Below are 13,676 nucleotides of genomic sequence, written 5' to 3' on the forward strand. Positions count from 1 at the left end.
ATTGCAGAGACGTGACTGGTATTCACAGAAGTATGCAAATTGGAAATGTTCAAGTCAAGTTGAAAAGTCTCATGTCAACAATTAACGGCGGCAAAGAAAGCGTGAAGCAGGATGAAATATTGAGGGTGACTTATTTCAGTGCAAGTGTGAATGCTGCAAATTGTTCAGAGCAAAACAGGAGACATAATAAATAGCACATATATATTATGCACATGTTTTTTGTTTTGTTTTTTCCCCCCCTTGTTTGGGCAACAATGTTTTGCTTTATGCAGAGCCGGCCGGATGTCGGTGGACTGCGACGGAAACGAGTGAGCTCATCGTGCCGAGGAAGGCGGTGCTAAACTCCAGCATCATCCTCCTCCTCCTCCTCCTCCTCTTCCTCTTCATCACGCTGACTGATGATGATGCTCACCCCTTTTTTCTCCATCTAAAAACGTGCAGTAATCCCCCATGGAGTGCATTTCACACCCGTTCGGACATCTCTCAATGGACTTTGAGGTAAGACGATGAGGCTAAACGTCCACACTCGGCACCGTCTGGTCTCGCGTGGGGCTTTCCCGCTACTAGCGGGCCTATTAGACATGCATTGACTCTCTCTCCTCCGTTGTTGCTGCAGACTTGATGCGATTTGACACTATGTCGATTCATATGATATTGCGTTGTGACGACGGGGCAAGAAAGCGGCACTTTGCACGATTTAGACTCGCAGCATCCGCTTAGCCTGCATGTCGGAAGGAAGTGGGAGAATCTCGGCCTGCACTGCGCGGGTGACGTGGGAGGAGGCTGCTGGGGAAGAAGGAGGAGGAGGAAGAAGGGGGGGGGGGGGGCGGGGGGGGATGCTCAATAGGCATTTTCAACACCATAATGGAGCGTGTGAGCATCATCTCAGTAGCCTGTTGGTGGCAAAGCCAATGATGGATGGCAAGCATTTGTGTCTGCTAGCCCATATCTGCCATGGGGTTGTCACACTGGCCTAATTTTAACACACGCGGCGCTGTAAACAATGGTCACATTATTGTCTTTCAAAGGTCAGCTCTTGGCTGCTCTAGATTTAGTAGATTGTTATCAAAAGTTAGAGCTGATCAATGATCACAACAGGTATGCTCCTCTAAATGTATTTGATCAGAAAACAAAAAGTCAGCTTGAATGAAAGGGGCAATAATGAAATAAAATAGTGGCATCTTTCTTAAAAGGATGGATATTTAGTCGATAATGTTTCCAAAACATAAAAATCAAACATAAAAGGGCTTGTTCAAAATGGGCAATATTTCACAAGAGTTCTGCTTTTAATGATGTATGTTGGAGAAGATACAGAAGCAACGAGTGAGACTGACAGCAATGTGAAAAGTTAATCAATGTTTTTGCTTTTCTTTACCATTAAATGCATCCTTCCAGTTGATATTTTGCCAGACTCATTAAAATTGCAGGGTTGGTCATTTACGTCACCTTCAGTTGAGCTTTTGACGATGTCATTGCATAATACGGATTAGCAAGGAAGTCGCATGATAGTGTACAATTTAGAAGCAAAGATTTTAAATGCTTCTTATGGTAGAGCAGTCACATGTGTGTGAGCAATTATTATGTCATCGTTGTTATTTAAGGTCAGGACGTTTTGGCAAATCTTTGGTTCCTCTGGTTCGTTTGCCCAAATTGCCTGGACTCATATTTGCACGTTGAGTTCAAATCCTGGAATATACAGAAACAACTTTTTATTTTTTATTTTTTTATTTTTTTTACTTCACCTGAAATGTTATTCGGATAACCCAGCTGGTCTGATTTATTTTCCTATAACGCCAGAGAAGCAGTTTGACCTCGTAGGAGACTTGCCAGCGGCTTCCTGTTTGAAGATAAAATATGACAGTAATCAGTTTGAAAAAGACATCAAATTCATTTCTGGTTTTGGCCGCTCTGACTGATTTCTAGGTTAATGCCGTATTAGTGCTCTTGGTCAAATGTAGCTGGCTTTGCATGAAGGTGTTGCACATGGCAACACCGAAATGCCGACTCATTACCTTCATCCGTTGTGTCATGTTTGAGGCCATCTTGGCCCAGAACAGCACATGTCTTGTCGTCAGCATTGACATGAGTTTGAAAAATAATCTGATTTTGGAGTCATGGGAGCCAGAACCTTGTTTTTCGCCCCCAAGTGAAATTTCACAGGGAGATCTTTATTCAGCGATTCCCGACTAGGGTATGGTGGCACAATTGACAGATAATCAGGGATGCCACGAGAAATTTTATATATGCAGCCACTATTTTCTTTTGGACAACTCCGTCAAAGTGACTTCAAAAAGTGCCACTTGATTGCCGTGTGTTACGTCCATGTTGATTCCATGTGACCATGACTTTAATCTGTATTCCAAAATCTTTTAAGCAATGTTATGTCATTTTCTCTCTGGTTATCTTTGTATCACTGTCTCCATCTAACTTAAGGAGATTGAATTTCTCCCTCCTACGGCAGCTAACTTCAATTACTCAAATTAGAAAGGCAAAAAAAACAAAAAACTTATTGGCAAAACATCATCCTGCACTGTACTGTACTGCACTGTATCAATAGAAGCTATTGAACACCAGACATTTGTTTTGAAGGCTTGAATGGACTCAAATTATCTTGCAGAAATCTCTGACTTCAGTGAAAATGAATTACTCCAGTTGTTACTCTCTGAACATTCATTTCTTGTAAGATGCAAAGAATATTCTCAATAGAATTATTATGAGTGTGTCAAAGTGAACAATCTTGTCATCAGCAATTAGATTTTCTATTTTTAACCCTTCATGCGGCACTAAATCTTTTTAAACCGAGAAATAAGATCACATCATTTCTTTATTTATATAATTATAACAAGCACAATATGGAGCAGCACGCTGGCACACTGGCCAGCACGTCCATGAATACAAATGTATATATATATATATATATATATATATATATATATATATATATATATATATATATATATATATATATTTTTTTTTTTTTCAATACAGTTTTGTCTGTAACCCCAAAAATCTCTCTGCTGGTCCCCTTTGACCCTCGCCCAGCCCTTTTGTCTAACAGGAGAATGAAGAAGAGGAGAAACAGGAAGCCTTGGGAGCACCCTGGACTGTTTCTGTAAAGTCTCCATGAACGCAAAAGAAGAGACACTGACTAATTGAAGCAATGGCCAAGAAGGGGCGCGTGAAGGGCGAGAAGCCCGAAGCCCTCATCTCTGCCCTGCAGGCAGCCAATGAAGATCTCAGGTCCAAGCTGACTGACATTCAGATCGAACTGCACCAAGAAAAATGCAAGGTATTGTCCTCCTTAATTGTGTTTGGATGTTCTCTGAGAAAAGCTCCCACCCACACGTGACGCTCAAAAGCTCATGTAATAAAGAACGTGGACAGATGGTCAGGTACAGAACATGTCCTGTGGTTAGTATTTAACCATTTCTGTTAACATGTACCCAAGTCAAAGTCAAAACCTGCTTTATTGTCAACTTCTTCACATGTCAAGACACACATAGAGATGGAAATTGCGTTTCAAGACATGTACTTCAACTTAGGTTTAACTCTGTGACTTATGAAGAAATGTAACATTTACGTATGTACGCCATTATATACAAGAATGAGAAACTTATGGATCCTGATTGGTGGCTTGTGGAGGTGGAGCTATGTTTCTATCATCCCAGTAATAAGTGGGAAAACCTTAAACCTCCTCCTTTTGGATATGATAAGGACCCGCAGTCAACGGGTTGATGCGGTGTTGCTCAGTAACAAGCATTTCTGCAAGCACAACACAATTCTGAAATGAGAGCTCGAATCCAAGTGACAAAGTCCCACGTCTAATTGCAATCTCCACCAAGGTGAGCAAGCTGGAGCGAGACAAAGTGCAGGAGGTGAAGCGGGTGCGCGAGCAGGAGCAACACCGCCACACCGCCATGTTGACGGAGCAGCGCGCTAAGTGGCATGAGGAAAAACAAAAAGAGCTCCAGGCCCTTCGGGAAAACCTGACACGGCAGCATGAGCAAGAGCTGGCCCGCCATGCCAAAATCAAAGACCAGGAGAACCAGAGGCTCAAGACTGCACTGAGCGCAATACGGGATGGCAGCGGCGAGAAGGTTGGCAAGAATGCTTGTGTTGGGAAGAAGAATTTTTTTCTTTACTGATGCAAAAATCATCAAATCTGTCTATAGGTTCGCACAGCATTGACTCTGGAAGCCAAGGAGGACGCTCGCCGCTTCTTTGATCAGGAGAGGGTGAAGCTCCTCCAAGAGATAGCCGAGCTGAAGGCGGCCAAGAAGCAAACGGACGAAGCCCTCAGCAACATGATCCAGGCAGACAAGATGAAGGCCGGCGATCTGCGGGTGGAGCACCAGCAACATCAGGAACAGATCTCCAAGATCAAGTGGGACTGCGAACGGGACATTCGGAGACTGGTCAGGCACAGTCACTGTGGGCGACCTCACATTCGCCGGACGGCCGTAACCCTATTCCTGCTGCTTTCCTGTTCCAGGTAGATGAAATCAAAGCAAAAGATCGCACCATCTTCTCTCTGGAGAGGGAGATGGAGTCAACCACGGGCTTCCTTCAAAAGCTGCAGCTTCAGAAGGATGCGCTGGATGAGCAGCTTTTCCTGGTCAAGGAGGCCGAGTGCGGCGCGGGAAGTCCCAAGAGAGAGATTCCGGGTCGTGTCGGAGATGGCGCCGAGCACTGTGGTAGCCCTGTAAGGAGCTTACATCCTTCCTGTTCTCTCTTTGTTAAAAAAAAAAAAATAAAATCCCACAAAGAACATATCAAAGCAATTTCACACGTTGACACGGATGAGCACCAAACCACATGGACATACGATATTATCATGATGTCTCATGACTGACAATATTGTCTTGTCAGTTCTCATCAAGTGATAATGATGTGGGCGCATTAGCTGCGTCAGATCCATTTTCTGGAACGTGCCATTTCTGCATAACAACACTTAACACTTGCAGTGTCAACGCTTTCATTTGATTTCATTTCGGACTTTCCCTCAAATGATCAGTCATGCCAAAAACTAAAAGTTTGTTTCTTTTATTTTTTTGATACCAAGGACCTGCGGAGAAATCAAAGGCGTATGGCTGAGCTCAACTCAACGATTCGCAAGTTGGAGGACCGAAACTCGCTGCTAGGAGATGAGCGGAATGAACTTGTATGTTCAATTTGGACTTTTTTCCCCTTTCCTTTTCCCCTCCGCTAACATTTGCCGTTTCTCGGAGCAGCTGAAGCGTGTGCGAGAGTCGGAGAAGCAGTACAAGCCGCTGTTGGACAAGAACAAACTGCTGAGTAAGCGCAACGATGACCTGATGCTGACTATCCAGAAGCTGGAGGAGAAAGCAAGAAATCTGGCCAAGGAGAACCTTGAGATGGTCAGCACAGAGGCGCACCAGCACTTTCCCCGTTCTGTACAGAGCAATTGACCTTCTGATTCTGTTTTATCAGAGGGAAAAGATCAGCTCCCAACCTCCGCTAAAGAAACCGAAGTCCCTGAATGACCTGGACCAAGCCCAGGATGACCAGGAAATAGCTTTTCTCAAACTTCAAGTCCTGGAACAGCAAAGCATGATTGACGAGCTCGCAAGAGTACGTGTCGTCATGACTGCGACCGCACGGTCCTTTAGTCTTCTGACACACATCCGTTGTTCACCGTGAATGACACGCATAATCCGTCGTGAAAATGATTCAGCCTAGAGGTACTGTCAGCGAGTTTCATGTCACCATTAAATTGATTTGAATTCTTCTTTGGTTCCAGGACCGAGAGAAACTGCTTCGGAAAAAGAGACATAAAAGGAGTTCCAGACCAATCAAGGTGAAGAGAAATGAAATCTGAATTTATGTTCTTGAAGTCAATCATGTTGTGATTATCACACACAATGGTGGTTATGAGTGGATTTCGCCCACTTATGTCATTTATATGAACTTTGCGCAGAGGCACATTGTGGTGGACACATTCTTCGGCTATGACGACGAGTCAATGGATTCGGAAACATCCTCGGTGGCTTCTTTCCGTATGGATCGAACACCGGCTACTCCAGATGAAGACCTGGATGTGGTGATTATTCCATTTCCACTCCTTCCTTTTCACCTCCAAAGCAAATTCATATGCGTTTTCTCATAAAGTCAATCATCCTCAACTTTCACTGTCCGCTTTTATTTTGGCAGCAAACTTGGAACAGAAGAACTCTTTATTGTATCGGCTTTTATAACTGGTAAAGCGTCCGCGAGGGCTTAAAGATTGAGCAGTAAATTCAGTAATCTAGTAACAGACATGCTTAGCCAAGCCTAACACACAGGGGAGGTGACATTCTTTTTTTCTTTAGGGCAGGGGTGTCAAATTCATTTTGCCGCGGGCCGCATCCTTTGAAGGGCCACAATGAATGTCATCCCAAAAAGATTTATGAACGCCTCATGCTAGATACAGTATAGGCTACATAACAAACTGATAAATAACCAGTTTTAAAATCACAGACTTTGAAAATGATGAATGGTAATCAAAATTGCGAGCAATATCTTTATATTTTAAAAGTGAAAACAATTTGTAGATCCAGTATTGACATATGAAGTCAATGCACATACGTGTATGTGTTTTGCCAGTTGCAAGTGTCAAACCTCATTCCAGGCAATAACAAAGACACGCAGGACGTATTGACAGATGAGGATCTGTTTCTTGGTCAGGGTCTAGCCAATGAGGAGTCTGAGCTCCGTTTCCGTCAGCTGACCAGGGAATACCAGGCCTTACAGCGAGCATACGCCCTGCTGCAGGAACAGAAGGGAGGAATTCTTGATGCTGAGATGGAAGCCAAGGTACACAACCCTCTAATTTTCACAAGCATCTTTTTTGTAACGTGAACTTATATGCTTTTGTTTTTTTCCACTTGACATGACGTCAAACTTTTTCTGTTTTAGGTCAATTGAGGTTCGCAATTTGGGCAATTTTTCCTTGCATTCTTCAAATGAATTACCAAACACTCAGATGACGCTAAAATGGAAATCACGATTAATCGCCCAGCCTTTAGTTTCAGCTACGTACGGCATATACGAAGTGTTTGCTTGATAAGTCATCAGAGTCAGCAGTTTGAAATTATGATCTTCTCACATTTTCCACTGGACATGCTAGCTCATGTTCATAAAAGCGATCATCTTGTCAAGAGATGCGGTAAATTGATTTACCGGCATCCTGTACTGTGAAACATCAATTCGACGGATGGCGGGGGATTCGTGAAATTGAGGGCAAAATAATTTCTTTTTGATCTTTCAGGCTCAGGAGCAGCTCCAAGCAGACATACTCAGGTACAAGGCCAAAATTGAAGATTTGGAGAAAGAGGTGACCATGAAGGGTCAGGTACGACACACGCAATCGCCCGCTCACACTCGGCGTTTTAAAACCAGATTGACTTTCTACGTGACCACTTGTGTGGGTCAAATTACACAGAACAGTTCCATGCATTTGTATAGAACAGCGAGATGAAATCATTCGATTCTCTTCCAATCGGGCCTTCATAGAAATATGGCTGTGTTGTCTGCACCAGATAAACAAGCAGAACCAACAAAAGTCATTTGACATGAAGCTTGTCTATTCTACATCAGGATTCCAAATGGGTGGAGGAGAAGCAACTATTCCTGCGAAGAAATCAAGAACTTTACGAGAAGGTTGGATTAGCATCAAAATGAGCTCAAAATGATTCATTTGCCATCAAAGGCTTATCCAGGTCATATTTGTAAACTATGTGCCGTCCAGGTGGAAAAACTGGACCTGGAGTGCTGTCGGGCTCAGCAGGAGCTCCAAGACTCCAGAGACCAGAATGAACTGTTAGAGTTCAGGATTCTGGAATTAGAGGTGAGCCAAACATACTGCGCGCTAAGTACCGCTTAGCTGGAAGGAATGTTCCCACTTGATGGGAAGTCATGTGGGGCAGTATACATCCCAGAAAAAAGGAGCAGGGGGGTTCACAAAACAGAACGTTTTGTCACGTCCGACTCACTGGAGGATGCGCGTTTGCTATTTCAGGAGCGCGAGAGGAGGTCGCCTCCTTTCAACCACCTGAGGATGCATCCCTTCTCGGAGGGTGTCAGCGCTCTGCAAATCTACTGCATGAAGGAAGGCGTCAAGGTACCACACTGAACCGAGTTGGATTATGTCATTTACGTAATTCCGCTCGTAACGGAATGCCATGCGGTCTTTCCACAGGACGTGTGCATACCTGATTTGATTAAACTTTTAGATATCCTGGGAGACAACGGGGTAAATTACATCACGATTTATTTGAATAAAAACGAGGCAAAATGCTGATTGGTTGAATTTTGTTGTCTTTTTTAAGAATTTACGAAATGAGGAACAAGTGGCCATTATTCAAGCAAGCACCGTTTTGTCATTAGCAGAAAAGGTAAGTTTTCTGCATTGGGTTCATACTTGACTTTTTATCACATACTTTAACTTTGTTCTTCTCTGCCCTCTAGTGGATACAACAGATTGAGGGAACTGAGGCAGCACTACACCAGAAAATGATGGACTTGGAGATAGAGATGGTGAGCGTCGCACCTGTATTCGTCCATAGCACGATGAATCAACAAAACATGCCGGAGTTGTCTACCCATGATCCCGTGTGAGCAAATGAGGTTTCTAGGAATCACTAATATTTTATCCTAACCCTCAACAGGAGATGTTCTGTAAACAGAAAGGATACCTGGAGGAGGAGCTGGACTATCGAAAACAAGCCTTGGACCAGGCCTACTTGGTAAGCAAGATTTTTAGCTCCTTAAATTATTTGCTGAAGAAAATAACTTGTTTTTTTTTCAACAGCAAATCCAGGAGCTAGAGGCAACGTTATACAACGCTTTGCAGCAGGACAAGGTCATTTCAAGTCAACAGTCATATCCGATGTCGATAAAATATTGTCGTTTTGACCATTGGCTGGATGGTCTCGACCGTAGGTGATCAAATACGGCGAGCCCTTAGACGAGCTGCAGCGCGATGAGCTGCGAACGGCGGTGGAGAAACTGAGGAGGCAGATGCTGAGGAAGAGTCGAGAGTACGACTGTCAGATTCTGCAGGAAAGGATGGAACTGCTGCACCAGGCTCACCAGGTACGTCAACAACAACAACAAAAATATTTTCCATGAGTTTTATTGAAGCAAATTCGTAAAAATTGTTTTCTGCAGAGGATTCGAGATCTTGAGAACAAGACCGAGATCCAAAGGAGGCAAATTAAAGACCTAGAGGAAAAGGTAGTCTTCCGTTTTGATATCAAATATAAGAAAAAATAGAATGTCAATAAAAAAAATATTGCGTGGCTATTTTGTGACTTCCTGTACTGTTCCTCTGTGTGTGTTCCTAATGTGACTAACATGCTGCATGTTCCTCTAATTCTCTCTCTCACTTTCTCTCTTCCTGTCTTTTTGCTTTCTTTCCCGGCAGTTTTTGTTTCTATTCTTGTTCTTTTCTCTTGCCTTTATCCTTTGGCCTTGAGGTTTTTGGCACGTCCCGTAGCAGAGGTGAGTCGGAGAAGGGGGGCTTCAGGTGAATAAATAAATCTTAACAGTGTAACCTTTGGAAAAAAAGAATTTTTTGTATGTGTTAATTTTTTTGTAATCTTTTTGTAATTTTTGTGTGTGTTAAATTCGTATCCATTTTTTTATGTGTTAAATTTTTTGTATATGTAAGATTTAACTTTTTTTTTTTTTTTTTTTTGCAGGTGGTGCATCTGGCCGGACATCGTCACTGCTGTTGTGTTCTTTATTTTTCATTCGAGTGTGGTGGAGCAACACTGGCTGTTTGTATGGTGACAGTATACGAGTCTATTGGATGTTGGCCGTGGAAACTCACTCTTGGTTATTTTTCTTTTTTCTTTTTAAGCGGGTCTCTCAGGATGTAGGACTGCAAGAACAAAAAACACACACACACACACGTGTATATGCAGTTGCATGTAGATGCACGCCCGCCCGTGTTGCTTTGACAAATCCAAAACCAAAGCCTGGGAAGAAAATGATGTCTCTGCTATGCAGGGTAATTGTAATAGTAATAATATTATTGTGTGTCAGCCATTACGGTTTGGGGGAAATGAAGAAGACAAAAAAAAAAAACACCCGCCCACAGCTGATTGTCTCCTCTTTCAAATCTAAAATGATGGAAACGCAAGCAGGGGCCATCAAAGGTGTGTTGACACTGGAAGCCACTCAGGTTGGGAGACTCAAATCAAGATGAACACTGGAGACCTCAAAGTGACTGGATTGTCAAAACTCATCTGCGGATTTTCTCCAAAGGTTAGCAGATGAAGAAAGATCTTTACTCCCTGGTTTTATGGGTTTCCCTTTTTTAACAGCTCCCCAGCCCTGGATTCATACACGTTTGATGTTCATATGTACATTGAAGCCATGTCTTTCATCATTTATTGTGCTGGTATGATTTTTTTTTTTTTTTGACATCACAGAAAAAAAAGTTGAATGTGGACCCCTTCTCCCCTTTTTTCTTTGAATCCTTTCCCAACGTAATTGCTCTTGCTGACCAAGCGAGGGCAGACTTGTTTTGCATCAATACACCCTTTTTAAAGTTTGAATGATCAGGCTTGTAAATATTGTCAAACCTTTAAACAATATATCTATACTACCAATACTGATTGAGGTCAACCGTTTGAAAAATTGAGAATCTTTATTAGCAATCCACAAAAGGACTGGGAAAACAAATGGAATCATTTTCATATAATGACTTGCTTTTATTTTTGCTAACCTCTTCTTGGATACTAACACCCCTAAGTCTTTATTCCAAACTCGAACTCGGTACCTGCCATTCTAAATATTTCCAACTGATACATGTGCGCCTCCATCCACGACTTCACGGGAAATAACCGTGAGTATTTTTGTGCAAACTTTGCTGTCAAGGAGTTGCCTTAAATGCATTTGTCCCTGCTTCACTTGTACATTCTAGGCCCTTTATGATACCAATGTTTTATTACCCTTTTCCCCGGGTGGTTGAAATTGTGTAATGTATATTTAAATCTATATATTTTCTTTTTAACTCACAGAGGACTTTTTTTTATTGTATCTGTTTTCCAACAAGAATTGCCCCCCCACCCCCACCGTCCCCTTTACTTTCACGTAGATGATTAAATAAACTGGACAAAGTCAAACAAGACTTTGGCGTTAATAGATGACAAATTGTTTTAGTTTATTTTTGGACGTCTTTCATTTTGTGTAGGAACTTGTATTAAAAGTAGTCGTAGAAGGGAAAACTGGGAATAGACATTTCATTTATCGATATTTTACATTTCACAATTAATTTAAAAATGATCAGCCTGTACTTCATTAAATGATTATATTTCATTTCAGACCATGATGATCCCAAATGTTTCATATGAATATTTATTGCTTAACAGAATATAAGCAACCAAAACAGATGAGGCCACATCAGTGTACAGCATTACTGTCACTGTCCTTTCAGCACCACTAAGTCATAGCGATTTTTCTCTCATGTGCTGCCAAAGCGCCCATGGGGGCCAGAAGTGCTCCCACGGAAGTGACACAGCAACAAAAGAGATGAGCTGCACTCACTCAGCAGGTGTCCAAGCTGAGTGGAGAGACAGACAAAGAGGCGCTAAGAAAATAATGACGCAACATTTGTCTAAAGCTTCACTTTTTTCATGCAGGTTGAAATATGGTTGAGACATTTTTAGCAAATATGAGAAATGTACTGGACATGAAATGCTGATTGTGTTATAATCATGATTATCATCATGATATTAAAAATGGATGCAAGAGGCAAATTAGTTTGTTTATAAAAAAAAAAAAAAAAAAATCCCTCCCAATGCATTCATGTTGCTCCTGGCCGATAAGTGCATGTAAGTGCAACGGTGCGCAGTGATTCGTTGGGCAAATCCATAATCGTTGGTCTGGAGCCGCCACCCAAAGGCCTTACGGCAACAGGGACCTTTTGAAAGTGGGTAAGTGGGCCAACTCCTCACACACACGTCAACCAGTGTTAATTTGGACTGCATGTATGACAAGCCCACCTTACTTTTACAACCACTCCCAACAGTGCACTGAGTGTAAATTCATTTGTTAACTATTAGCTGGACTTCCAGGAATACAAACAATCAGATCCGTCTAGGGCTAATTGTGTATTGCCAAGCAACAAGATATAAACAGATTGGGCAGCTGCATCCGCTTGGGCCTCCATGTTGGCTTATCAGATGCCGCTGGAATCCAGTTAGAGATTCACGGTCTGCAAATTGAGTCCGCCTGTGTGCATGTAATTTTTGACACAATAATCCTGCAGCTGCACAATGAAATGTTTTGGTGTCTTAAATTGCAAAACCCAGAGACCAGACTGATGTATTTTTTGGGGGATGTATATTACATCGATACATATATGTATACATTTTCATCCATCTATATTTCTACACTCAAATGAACTTGCACACACAAACACACACACGCTGTCTCTACCCCCAGTTTCACCCTCCTCCTCCTCCTTCTCCTGTGTCACCAGTGGAGGCTTGCTTGCAGCATGGCAGAGCACAAGTGGAAGGCAGAGGACAACCTGCCCGTGTATCTGGCCCGACCCGTTTCTACAGAACAGGGGGTTCGACAAAAATACGGCGGCTTGTTCTGCAGCGTGCCTGACGCTTTCGAAAACAAGACCATCGACTTTGATGCCCTCAGCGTGGGTCAGAAGAGGGGCCCCCGGGCATCCCACAGCCCACGTCCAGCAAGTCCAAATGATGATTCTGATTCTGAGGAGGGGAGATCCAACAAGGAGGGTGTATCCCTTCCAAATCCGCTGGATGAGAAGGTGAGCAACACATGTTCATGATGTCACCACTACTTATATTATGAATGCTACTCGATCATTTCAATATCGGTATTATTTCAAATATGTCAAATTACTATCACTGCTATAATATGTATTGCATCTGCTCAGCATTAAAGTTATCCTGCTGCTGCAATTAAAATAACCTTACAGATATTTCTGCGTTGCTGTCACCTAGTTTATGCACACTAAGGTCCATGCAGACCTGCAAACTTCAAAAGCATTAAAAATGCTGAGGATGGTGAAGCACTGCCTTGTGATGTCAGCGATGTGTCACCGACTAAATGGAATGATAGTGGACAGCACATCTCATCATGCCATGCCCCTACATTTTTACTTGTTTTTAACAGTGGGAACTTAGACACCATATGTGCTGTTCTAACCATTTGTGCTGCTGATGATGGAGTAAAGGCAGAGGGTGGTCTTCCATGGGTCCAAACAATAGAGTCACATGGCTTCATTAGAGGGCTTGTGTGTTGAGAGAATATGTGTGGGTGTGTCATATGCTGGACAGGCTCTGTGACAGCTGCTGCATCATTTCAGCCCTCCTCTATTTAAAAAAAAAAAAAAAAAAAGGTTGAGAATCATTCTACTGCGTTTTTGTTCTATATGTTACTGTTCTTGGACTCATTTGTAGCATTTGAGTTCTTTCTTAAATCCAATTGTAAATGTGAACTGCATTAATTCATGCACACTGTCACTCAAGGCACAATCCACACACCCCAACAGGTCTAACTATTAGGATAACAGGAGTCTAGGATAACAGTTTCGGTTTTAAAAAGTTTTCACGACCACACTAATTAGCCATTCTATTTTTAGATTTACAATAACGTACTGCTTGTTTGTGCATCAGTGCTTCCACATT

At 42.4% G+C, this 13,676-nt stretch overlaps 1 protein-coding gene across 1 annotated transcript; it reads left to right on the forward strand.

Annotated features, from left to right (window-relative positions):
- Positions 1–376: 376 nt before the first annotated feature.
- Positions 377–9,737, forward strand: jakmip2 (janus kinase and microtubule interacting protein 2). Its single transcript, XM_085936640.1, has 24 exons — positions 377–498; positions 3,043–3,289; positions 3,843–4,097; positions 4,173–4,415; positions 4,493–4,702; positions 5,063–5,161; positions 5,232–5,378; positions 5,452–5,592; positions 5,762–5,818; positions 5,939–6,061; positions 6,685–6,813; positions 7,268–7,351; positions 7,597–7,659; positions 7,748–7,846; positions 8,018–8,119; positions 8,198–8,251; positions 8,328–8,393; positions 8,467–8,535; positions 8,667–8,744; positions 8,810–8,860; positions 8,941–9,093; positions 9,169–9,234; positions 9,425–9,526; positions 9,702–9,737. Exons 2-23 carry the CDS (start codon positions 3,161–3,163, stop codon positions 9,473–9,475), a joined length of 2,469 nt encoding a protein of 822 aa, XP_085792766.1. The 5' UTR covers positions 377–498; positions 3,043–3,160; the 3' UTR covers positions 9,476–9,526; positions 9,702–9,737.
- Positions 9,738–13,676: the final 3,939 nt, after the last annotated feature.

Source organism: Syngnathus leptorhynchus, chromosome 17 (assembly GCF_054491065.1).
Source record: "Syngnathus leptorhynchus isolate UIUO chromosome 17, UIUO_Slep, whole genome shotgun sequence".
Taxonomy (NCBI): Eukaryota; Metazoa; Chordata; class Actinopteri; order Syngnathiformes; family Syngnathidae; genus Syngnathus; species Syngnathus leptorhynchus.